Source organism: Protopterus annectens, chromosome 1.part1 (assembly GCF_019279795.1).
Source record: "Protopterus annectens isolate FY-2018-M chromosome 1.part1, PAN1.0, whole genome shotgun sequence".
Taxonomy (NCBI): domain Eukaryota; kingdom Metazoa; phylum Chordata; order Ceratodontiformes; family Protopteridae; genus Protopterus; species Protopterus annectens.
Window position 1 is genome coordinate 482,246,309 of NC_056726.1, and position 12,465 is coordinate 482,258,773.

General features: G+C 40.1%; 1 protein-coding gene across 1 annotated transcript in view; it reads right to left on the reverse strand.

The window, feature by feature from the left end:
* Positions 1 to 2,905: 2,905 nt before the first annotated feature.
* Positions 2,906 to 12,465, reverse strand: part of TARBP1 (TAR (HIV-1) RNA binding protein 1) — a 2,802,917-nt gene continuing 2,793,357 nt past the window's right edge. The window contains exon 34 of the mRNA XM_044087106.1: positions 2,906 to 3,360. Coding sequence (XP_043943041.1) covers positions 3,171 to 3,360 — 190 coding nt within the window. The 3' untranslated portion in view covers positions 2,906 to 3,170. The remainder of the gene's footprint in view (positions 3,361 to 12,465) is intronic.

The window sequence follows — 12,465 nt, forward strand, 5'->3', positions numbered from 1 at the left end:
CACAAATAACCAACCAAATTCCCCCATTACCCCTTACCCCTTACTCCCTCCAACACATACCCACCTCAAAAATAAAAACACTACTGCTCAACCTAAAACCCCTGCTCTACGTCAGCATACAACCTCCCACCCCAATACCTAAAACTCACTGCAAACTCAGTCAAATACCCCTTTAGCATCCTTATAAACAGATCATTCTCAGAAGCCCCTGTCCCTACAATATGGAAACAGTCACCCATAACACCAACACATAAAGGAGGACCCTCAACAGAAATAGTCAATTTTCACCCAATATTAATACTATCCCCTCTCTCTAAAGTAATGGAAAGATGTATTCACCAACAGTTACTGCAGCATCTACTATAAAATAACCTACTTAGTCCAACTCAGCAGGGCTTCCGGACAGGGCATAGCACATCCACTGCACTTATATCCTTTTTAGCCACCATTAACAGGGCCAGGGATAAAAGATACTTTGTATCTGCAGTATTCTTCGACCACTTAAAAACTTTTGACACAGTTTCACACCCATTACTTCTAGAACCACTATCCAACCTAGGATCTTCCATAACCACACTTCACTGGTTTCAGAGCTATCTACATGACCAGAGACCAGCAGTAAAATAGTTTAACCAACTCTCCCCTTCCTACTTAACCCTACAGGAGTCCCCCATGGCTCCATCCTAGGCCCCCTATTATTCAACATATTCACCAATAATTTACATGCTGCTTCCTCCCCAGGAACTATAATCCAGTATGCAGACAACTCATCCTTAATCTGTACATCTCATACTCTTCATGACATACAAAACAAAACCCAGCAATCTTTCACAACTGAATCCTGGCTCACAAAGGCCCAACTTTCTCTAAATCTGAAGAAAAAAAAACCCAAAATGATAGTCTTTCACCACGAAAATACCACCCTCAGCCCAGACCAATTTAACATCCTTGGAGCCCATACAAAACTATCATAGAAAATGCACAAGAAACTAAACTGCTAGGTGTGATTACCAATAAACTGAACTTTGACCTTCACATCCAACAAAAGGACATAAAAAACTAGGGCTACTTTACAGAAACAAACAATTCCTTACCACTCCAGTCAAGGCCACCCTGTTCTACAGTTCTTCTACACTAACTAATCTGCAAAAGTCTTCCAAAACTAAAATGCAACAATGTTACTATAAAATGGCAAAGTTTGCAACAAACTCCATCTACCATATAACTACTGCAAGAACTACAATGGCTAGAATTATCCAACCAACTAACATATACACACTTAATTACAATACATAACCTAATCTATAAACCAACTACATGTCCTGCCCTAGCAAACCTAATCAAACAATACAAAATGAGCAGACCTCTCAGATCGGAGGACAAAAACCTACTCAAAATCTATAAAAATTCCCAAAACCCTGTAAAATCTCTATACTCACACACTGTCTCAAAATGATGGAACTCCCTCCCACCAAATATTAACCAAACTCCTAGCCTCTCTCTTTTTAAGGCCTCCTTAAAAAACACTTAAATCATGGCTATGCACATGCCTGACTCCAGGCTAAACCCCTCACTACTCCCCTATATTACCTCCTCATAAAACACTAACATCCCCTCCTCTAAAACTTATCTTCTAATAACATCAATAACAGTTTGGAAGTCAAGTTATCTTCCAACAAATAAGAACCTACTCTTACCTACCAGTCTACCTGTACTGACCAAGGTCTAACCAGTTAGACTGACTGACTCAAATCTTATTTCATAATAAGGAAGTGCACTCTAACCAAATACTCCAACCTCTATAAGCCAATCTTCTAATTGCGAATGTATGTAAACTCAAACGTCAATTATGACATGTTTATATATGTAAACTGTAAATGTTTTCTATGACATGTTTTACTATTACATAAGTTTAGTACATTGTTTGTAGTATTACCCATGTAACTGTAAGTGCTTGCTAACTATTTTCCAGCTGTGTAGTCATATAGGTTAGAAAAACTGTAGTAATGTGCAACCAAGTTATAAATGTGGAGCTTTTCTTCCCGGGCCTCCACTGAAAACGGGTTATGTAACCCAGACAGACTGTCCTAGTAAACAAATGTCAAATAAATAAAATAAATAAACTCTTGAAATCCACCTGATGAGACCTATTTTTTTATATATAGCATTACCCTCTGGCACAATGTCCTGCTAGCTGGACAGTGCACTAGTTTAAAAAAACAATGGAATGCATAGCCCTTGCCAATCTTCTGCACAGCTTGTGCAACACATCAGATACTCATGCCTAATGAGCAAAAAGAAAGCAGACTCCTTCCTTGTCATTATACTCTGCCTCACACTGAGTCCGTAGTATCTCACTTTTAGGGGGTGAAAACTATTATCACCCTTTTGTAATGGGTACATCTACTGTATAAGCAGCAACATATTCAGAGCAAAAATGTGACCTGTGGGCAGACAATAGCCCAAAATATACTCGAAAATAAATTTTTAGAGGGTTGGCATGCATCGTACTGCTTTTTAAATTACTAAAAATATTTGATCCTTTTGATGACATTACATTTACTAAGGCCCTCTGTTTTTATTGTTTTAATGCTCCACTGAAATATACTAATGCAATTTGCAAATGCAGTGGAATGCATCAGTGTGATGCTGTGCTGCAACTAATCTATACCAGTGGCTTAAAGACATTCAACCTGCAGTCTTGTGCTTTACTGCCCTCTTGGTGGACTTCAGTCTGGCTAAAATCTTCATATGCATATTAAATTCTTAAGCTGCAAAATTATTTCATTTGCAGTAAACTCGGAATAAAGATGGCTAGGAAAATCTTCAAAGTTCAAATATTTTTTAAACAAAGTTTTAACCTCCTCAAGATAACATGTGCATGTTATCTATGTAATGTTCATAATTAAATTAAGACCTCCTTTACTTCTCATTACTACTGTTAAGTTGAATATTTGCCTTACACTACTTTTTACCAAAACTTGTTAGCACCAATGGGAATGTTCAGTTACATTCCAAGTCTACAGATGACCAGAATGAGGGCAGCATACTGACACAGCTTTTCTTGTGTTTCAGAATTAATCCTAATCAGAGGCAAAAATGAAAACATCTGTAAGAGCTGCATAATTGTATAGCCTACACATCCCTGAAGTCATTTGCTTTTACTGTCCTCAGTGGTTAAGATGTATTGAGTTACTCTGCTGAGCCTTGTGTTTCAGCATTTGTTGGCGGGTATACTCCCAAATGAACAGTGCACCACTGACATGAACATTCAGAGACCGAGTGATTCCCTGCTGTGGAATTTCCACACATACATCCAGATGCTGGATCAGGTTGGCTGGAATTCCTTCACGTTCATTTCTAAAAATGGAAAGGATGAAAAAATATATTAATGTTGGATTTATGTCCTTATCTGTGTACACATTTACTCAGTCATGCTCTCTGCCCTTCTCCCATCTCTCTTTCTGTGCATAGACCCATTTAACTTTACAACAGAAATACTGAAAAATATTTATGTTCAACAGATGTCTTTCCTGACGCATCTGCATTACCTCAATTGAGGATTTTTGCCTTTTCTCTTTTACCTTTCTTGTTTAGATGATTAAGGTGCAATTTGCTGCCAAAGGCTTTGAGTAGTTTATTCTGCTCTATGCAAATATTTAAGAAAGCTCAGCAAAGCAAACAATAATGTTATCTCCCCACTGCACACTATGCAGTTATAAGAATTCAAACATGCTAGTCTCTGATGTGCTTTCCAATAAAGTGACATGTTTTCTTGTAGTTTACCCATTCAAATATACATGACTGTACACCACAGAAGACTCAGACCATAACCTTTCTGTTTTCAGAAATCTCATAAGAAACTTGAGAGATGCTAGCTAGCATAATTCAACAAAAAAAAAAAATGCACAAAAGCTGAAAAACTTTAGGGGTCTGCCAAAGTGGTTTAACAACATACACATTAAGTTACTTCCATTTTAGAGGACAAAGCCTCTGTGAAGAACTAATAAATCTGCCAATAACTTCTAGCTTAATGTACTCTGGTACATAATAAGCCACTTGATTTTTTTTTCTTTTAACTCACGTGCAAGTTCTGTAACTATTACTGTTTTTCCATATAAAGAATACAGTATACTTAAAATTGGGAACCACTTGACTTGTCAAGTTATTACGAAGCCTCTAACACTTAGTTACACAAAATAATATTTCTCCTGTTTGGCTTTCACACACAGCCTGCCTTTAAAACTACATTAACATACTTGACGGTTGTGACTTTCAGGGTTAGTTTAGTTTGACAATTCAGTTTCCTGTATGAAAAATATATAACAAATGGAAAGTCCTGTTACATCAAAGGAAAAAAAATATCTGCAATTTCCTGTTAATCTGTAGTCTAGGTAATGTTGTCACATCCTGGGTGAAGATGTTTACACACAATAGTTGTAACAAGAAAGTGTGAACATCATCACCCAGGATGTGACAAAATTCAAGAATGGAAAGGAAAACAATGATGACGTTGCTGAAAGGTCAACTTTCAAGTAACAGCAGCAATTAAAAATGTATAATCTTTTATTTTATTTATTTTACATCTGATAACTGGGAAAGTCCGACTGGACACAGGTCCATTTTCAGTGGAGGCCCGGGGAGAAAAGTTCCAATTTAAAACTATAGTACATATGAGCTGAATGAGTGTACAAATATTTATCATCAAATACATAAGCATAGCATTAAGACATACAAATAGACATATAAGAATACATTTCTGCATACACATAAGAATACATTTCAGCAGGTTTTTTTTTTTTTTTTTTGGTTATGAATTCAATAGGACGGGTTATAGGATAGGTAAGAATAAGTATTCTAGGAGGTTAGAGGGACTAACAGGTGAACTTTAGCAGAATCCTTGCAACACTGCAGTGCTATGGATTAACCTGGAGTGGGTGGATCACATGGGCAAAGCCAGTTGTTGGAATAGTGGGTTTTGAGGAGTTTTTTTAAATTGTGAAGCAGAGCTTGTAGAAGTTGTGTGATTTGGGAGTGAGTTCCAGATTTTGGCTATCGTACAGGCAAAGAGAGATTTACCAGCTTCATTTCTGTGTTTGATGTAATTTACGAGATTTTGGTTGGTGGATCTTAAGGTTCTGGTGGTGGTGTAGGGCTGCGTTAGATCTTGTAGTGCTGGAGTTTTGTCAGGGAGGTAGTACAGCTTCTGGGCTATAGAGAGTTGATTAATTAGCAATAGTTGGGGCAACTGAAGCCAGTTGGGTTGTTTGAGGGAAAGACTGAGGTGGGATCTATTAGAGGCATCTGTAGCAAACTTGGCAATCTTGTTATAGCAAGACACCATTTTCTTAAGCTGGATATGGCGAAGATTAGTCAAGATTGGGGAGGCATAAAGGAGGGTGGATAAGAGGTGAGTTCTTGCAATAGTGGCTTTGGTATAACTGTCACAAATTGCTTGTTTCTGTAAAGGAGACCAAGCTTTTTGTTTACTTTTTTGATTGTCTGGGCTATGTGTATATCGAATTTAAGGCTGTTATCGATTACTACACCTAGTAGTTTTGTGTGTGTTGTTGGGGTGATTGTGGTGTTGTCCTTGGAGTTTATGGTGAGATCATTGTTCAGAGGAGGAGGTCTACCAGGTCTGAAGAGAATTAGTTTTTCATTTTTGGGATTGAGTACAAGTTTAATGTTAGTAAACCATGCTTCAGCAAGAGTAAAATTATGTTGTGTCATTGTTTGAAGTTTGCTTAAAGTGGGGGCAGCACATACAATGATGGTGTTATCTGCATATTGCACTATTGAGGCAGAGGGTGAGGATGCAGCTATCTGATTTGTAAATAAGGAGAATAGTAAAGGAACAAGTATGGAACCTTGAGGGATTCCTATGGATACTGGTAGAAGGGAGGACAGTTAGTCTTGCCAAAGAACTGCTTGCTGATGGCCTGATAAACAGCTACTGAACCATGATGTAGTGGAGGAGTTTATGTTAAGGGTAGACAGAGTTTCGAGAAACATGCTGTGGTTAACCATGTCAAAGGCTTTAGATAAGTCTAAGAATACAGAGGATTCAAACAGTCTGTTGTTTCTATGGTTGTTGACTGTGTTGGTATATGACAGTAGTGCTGTTGTGGGTCTATGGGAGGGTCGAAAGCCGGGTTGAGATTTAGATATAAGGTTGTTTTTCAGGAGGTATTGCATTAGTTGTGAATGTACTACTCTCTCTAATATTTTTGATAAAGGTGATAAAATTGCGATTGGGCGGTAGTTGGTGAGCTCAAGGGAGTTACCACCTTTGTGGAGTGGAATAATATTTGATATTTTCCACAAGTCAGGTACTTTGCATTCAGATACTGATCTATTTATGAGGACTGAAATGGGATAGGCTATGGTTTCTGCCAAAAGTTGAAGGAAATCAGCGGGAAGTTTGTCAGCTGCCAGAGTGGTTGGTTTAAGTTTTTTGAGGAGTTCAGTAATAGCTTTTGTAGGCACTGGAGACAAGGAAAAGCTAGAGGGATTTTGTTGTGTATTGGGGTTAGTAGGGGTGGGACAAGTTATAGGGCCAGCGGTGCTATTTTGGGTGTTAGCTAGAGATAGGACTGTTTTGGTAAAGAATTTATTGAATTGTGTGGGGGTGTCCTCTTTGCTGGTTGGTAATATGGGTGTAGGAGTGGTGGCTTTACCTGGGTGCAATAAACTATTTATTGTGGCCCAGAATTTTTGAGGGTTGTGAGCATGTTTTTCTTGCAAGGTTTTGTAGTAATTGGTTTTATCAAGTTTTATTAGCTTTTTGGCCTTGTTGCGGAGTGTTAAGTAGTTCTGTTTTGAGGTAGTGGTTTTGAGTTTATGATATTGAAACTAGGCTCCGTCTCTATCCTTCATTATGGTTTTAGTGTCTTTTGTTAACCAAGGAGCATAGTTTGTTTTGACTCTGATGGTACAGGATGGTGCATGAGAGTTTAGGATTTTGAGGAAAGTTGAGTTAAAGTAATCTACCGCTTCATCTAGGGGTAGTTGTTTTAGGGGAGATCAGTTACAGTATTTTAGATCATTGTTTAGCTCTTTGGCTTTGAAGTTCTATTTGTTGTGAACTATTCTGAGGATAGATTGGTTACTATGGTGGGTTCTATTTCTAATAAGGTAGGTTGGTTGGTGATCGCTCAGATTATCTGGAAAACAGCCTGATTGTTGTGTGAAGGTGGGGTCAGACAGAAGTATCCAATCTAAGATGGACTGTTATTTGGATGTCTTGTCGACCCTTGTGTGGGTGGTTATGATTTGGGTGAAACCATGAAGGTTAATGTGGATAGAGGGATTGTATATGGTATAGTCGGACCAGTCAATATTAAAATCTCCTAAGAGTATGGTTTCTTGTGGAAGGGAGGTAGACATCTAGTATAGCAGGCTCTCCATAGTAGTAATGTTATTGCTTGGTGGGATACAGCCACCTGCTATAATTATACATTTCTTAGAGTTTAGTTTTAATTTAGCAAGAATTAGTTCCATATCTTTGACTTCCTGGGAACTGCAGTTAAACTACTCCAAAGTGAGATGAATTTGAAACAGTATGGCTACACCTCCTCCTTTTTTCCCTGTCCTATCTTTCCATATAATATTGTAGCCAGGGGGCGTAATCCCATTATTGTGATGTTCTGGTTTAAGCCAAGTTTCAGTTAGTACAGTTATATCTGGTTTGTATACAGCTAACAAGGCATGGAGGTCCTGAATTTTGTTAAGTATACTTCTTACATTTATGTTTAAGAGAAGGCGAGAGGAAGTTGGCCTTAGGTATACAGGGTTTGGTTGATTTAAGTTTGTGTGGAGTGATGGATTGGGTCCTGGGTTGGGGTGTATGTCTCCACAGCAAGTGAGATTTTGGGATGGGTATAGGTAGAGTTTAATTAGTTTTTGTATTATTTTAATTTGTTTCTGGGATGAGTAAGGGTTAATTTTGTTTGCTGGCTTATTATATAGGTAGGAAATAGGGAGGGTTGGGGCAAGGTCACTTGGTGATATAGGGAAATGTTTTGGTTTTAGGGTGTTGGCTATGGATTCTGTTTGCCACTGTGGTGGATTGGTGAGATAAAAGTTGTGTGTGGTAGGAGGTAAGGATGGAAAACAGGAGAAGAAAAAAAATAGTTAATGGGTAAAATACTACTTTTCGGTGGGTAAGATGCGAGTAGAGAATTTTTATTATTTACAGTAGGAGTAGGGGGTGAATGAGAGAAGAAGTTATGGAGCTATATGGAAGTGGAATAAATAAAGGTTCCAGTGATTAGGGTGTGGTGAAGTATGTTTGTGTGGGGGAGTAATGGTGTGATTTGATTGGTTGATTGGGAATGACAGTTGAAGGATGGTGTGGTCTGCAACTATAAGTGTAATTGTTATGGGGTGCATGGGAATGGGGGTAGGGGAGTGGAGTGAGCATGGCAGCACTGTCCTATAGGAGCAGCAGTTGTGGAAAACAATCCGTGAGAATTCAGGGAGTACAGTAAAGCAGAGATATGCTTTTGAGTTTACTGTTTAGCAGTTTACTTACTTTAGAAAGTTATCTTTGCCCAAATCTATCGAGAGGATTGAAAAAAGGCTAAACTGGGAGCTAGACTGTGGAGGTAAGTGGGGGGACTCTGGTAGGGCAAGGGGGGGCACTAGGTCTGAAGTTGTGAATTTAGAGTCTGTTTGGGAGAAGGAAGTCAGTGAGAGGACAGACAAGAGAGGGAAGCACTGGTACAAGAGGGTGATACAGTGGGAGATAGGAGGGTAAAAGGAAAGAGCTAGCAGAGTGAAAGGTCAGTGTGAGGGTAGGTAGGTAAGAGAATAGCCTAAGGCCTAAGAGAGTCAATGTGATGGGGTGGGGGTACGCAGAGATGTGATGTAACTGACCAGGAGCAGTACTCAAAGGGGGCACAAGAGTAGGTTAATACAATCAGGATTACTTATTTTTATCACTGAACATATGTTATGTTAGGACTGCAATGTTTCTGTAGAGGAATTACACCAATAGAGCAGCATTCTTAATAGGGATGGTCTTCATAGCTGGCTGGGGTTATAATACAAGCCTGTTTGCTTTTGGTGTCATGGACCTGTAAAAAGAGAGAGAGGAGACTCAGGTTACAGCAAGATAGTAGAGAGTAGTAGGGGGTGATATAAAATAGACAGGAGGAGAGACCAATGATAAGAGGCAGTAAAGATAGCTGGATCTTAAAGGTCCTGTGGTAGCTATTGTACCCCTTGTAGAATGGGGTCAGAGTCTTTCCTGCAGTGTCGTCCCATGAGTCTTGTAACAAAAGGTTATGCAATGTGCTAACCATTTGGAAACTGTTTTGTTACTGCCAGTCCTTGTTTATTTTCTACAAAGGAGACAAACTACTACTCTGATTTTCTAGTTCCCTTAGTTCTAGCTAAATAGGACCACAAATGTCTCTGGACACCAAAGGAGTGCAAGACCCTTTCCTATTTATTTTGAGGTGTAGGGAAGAACATGGGGAGATGGATGGCTTGATTCAAGTGGAGTTCTGTAATAATCTCTGGTATTAAAGAGGAGTTAAAGCACATGGTAACCCTTTTATAGAACTGCAAAGCATGGCTCTTTTCACATCAAACCCTGGAGCTCTGAAACTCTCTTAGCAGATGTAACAGCAACAAGGAAAGCACCTTTCTAAGTTATCAGTTTGAAAGGCAATGTCACAGCTAGTAAAAAGGAAAACTAAGTTAGTATTTCAAACATAAAATTGGGTCCCAAGGCAGCTGCCAGCTTTCTCCAGGGAGGCCCAAGGCGAAGTATGCCTTCAGGAATTGGTTACAGATTGCTGCATGCCATAGGGGGAGCTGAAGGCAGACAGGCAAAATGATTGAAAGATGTACATTTACAAGACATAAGCTAAAACTAAAGCGTAAGTACAGCAGAGGAAGATACTACAGAGCCACTAAAGCAGCCACATCTTTTATGTGTTGGCTCCTCCTTCAGCACCAGAGGGAAACCTTTCCATGTAGCTATGCTTGATTTCCTAAAGCTCAGTCTTCTAGCTTTCCTCGTTATTTTTAGCTCATCTTTAGAATAAGGATTGTCAAACTATAACATAGTTATGTGCCCCATGCTGCAAGTCTGAGTGTGGGCACTTTTGGATGTACTAGTCCCCCCCCCCCCGCACTGCATTACAAGGTTCACTTGCTAAGGCAGTAGCAGAGGTGTTTTCCCTTACCATCTGAAGAAGGTGGGAGAACCAGTGCTGCCTTGGCCAGAAAGGTCAATGAAAATAATTTTTGGACTGTCTTCCTTCAGCTTCACAATTACTGCGGGGAACAAGGGAAAAGGAGTGAAAGGATTAAAAAAAGACCCATCCACTTCAGGAAGAAGGCATCTTACTGCCCAAGCTTGACTGTTTGGTGCTCAGGAGAAGAATTTTCTCAGCTGCTTATTCCACAGGGGGAAACAAAAACACCTCTTTCTGGTAAACTCTACTTCATCTGGCCACTGGCAGTTTCAGGTGTACAACAGATTTCTTACTCGCCTTTGGCCCACAAAACACTGGGGTATATTCCCACACCAAGTAGGTGGATTCTGACACTGCAATGCAGCATAAAGGGTGTAGTGCACTACTGAGTTTGTCGTCCTTTGGATGAGACAATAAATCGATACCCCATCTGTCTGAGTTGGTGATAGCTCAGGCTGATGTAAAAGATCCCATGGCACCTATCAAAAAAAAGGAGCAGAAGTTCTCTGATGTGCTAGCCAAACTTCCCCAAGTAATATAAACACAGTCTCGGGTCTCCTCTGACAAGGCTAGTGGGACTAACCTGGATAAAGGATAAATAAAATAAATCTGTGGAGACTAGGAAGGTTGTCCTACCTATCATCCATTCATGGATCTGGATCCACTGATGCCTTGTCATGGAGTTCTTCAGTGGGGGTATACAAGTTGCATTCAGCAGAATCTTGGAGTCTGGTGCCTATTCCCAAGTCTATAAGGCTAATCTGCAGAGCTAGTAAACTAAGATTGTGTTCCCCCTTTGTTTATGCACTGCATAACTTTGGTGATGTCAGTGATGACATTCTGAGTCCCAGGGTTCACAGCTAAGCTCTATGCTCTTGCAGGGCAGTCAGTGACTCAGTGACTCCAGTCTTTTGTTCTAAGTAGGCCTTGTTCATCCTGGTGTCTAGCAGCACCCACAGGAAGATCACAGCTCTGACTGGATACAAATTGGGAGTTTTACTCATTGAAGGAGACCCCCAATTTGCTTTCGAGGTTCAGGGTGAACTCTAGTGCCTTCTCTATCTCCTTTGAAATCTGCCACCGATGAAAACAATCATCCAGTGATGGGTAGATATTGATGGCCTTGGCCCTCCAATGTATTAAAATTAGGGCTAGAAATTTTGTAAAATCTCTGAGTGCATTACGTAAACCAAAGGACAAGAATGCAAAATGGTTGGGGTGGCCCTCCAACATACTGTTTGTGTATTTAGAAAATGGGGGTGGGGCTACATCTTCAGGTCACTGAACTCACTTTCCCCGATGGTTAAGTGCTTGAGTCACAAGATGCCAAAACCTCAAAGATGTCTACCATCTCATCCTCATGAACTTGCCATCTAACCTTCACAACATCAATTAATGTTTTCAATAGAATATAACTGATAGTGTAGTTTGTGTGTGTGCTGCAGCAGTGATTCCTTTGTTTTAGGAGAGCTATTTCTTCTTCTTTGCATTTGTGTGACAGTGGAGTTGATATATAAGAGTTTGAGGGGTGTGGGGGGTGCAGAAGGGTTTGCCCTCCTGAAAACATGCGTATAGGTTGACTTTCCATCCTTGTAATATTTCTGCAATTTGTCTTCAGTGATATGGCTCTTTAGAATGCTGTGTTTCAATGTTTCATAGTGGAACTAAAATGGGGATGAAGAGGAGGCCATCTTTGAGTTCTAGTTTCATAAGGAGATCCTCGAGTCCAAGGAATGGCAAAAAGAGCTTGTAGGGGTAACATTCTGAATTCTGGAATGTCTACAAACTTGGTTATCCTTGACACATTGCAGGGGTCTCCAGCAGCAGTCCTTTCTTGGTATAAGGAACAATCCTGTGTAAGGCCCTTAAGTGTGCTAACATGTCTGTTAGATGGAGAAAAACCTACAAGTTCCTTGTCCTCTGGTACAGATGGAAGGTCACTCTCTCTCTGTCTCTTAGGGAAGGTGTGGTCTAAACAGGGGAGTTGCCTCGGACGTAACTGACGAGCGTTGGAGGTTAGGCATGGAATGCGTAAAGCATATAAAGGAAGGAAAAAAAAAAAAAACCAACCCCCCCCAAAAAAACACACACACAAAGAAGGCTGAGCTCCCAGGAAGCCCTTCGCATCCATCACTGGCCACAACAATAGTGGAGTAAGCTGGGGTGGGGGGTAGGAAATAAGTTGGAAGACCTGGTGTGGCTGTGGTCCACTGGGATTCGAGACAGTTAAATGATGTCCCAACAGGAATAAAAA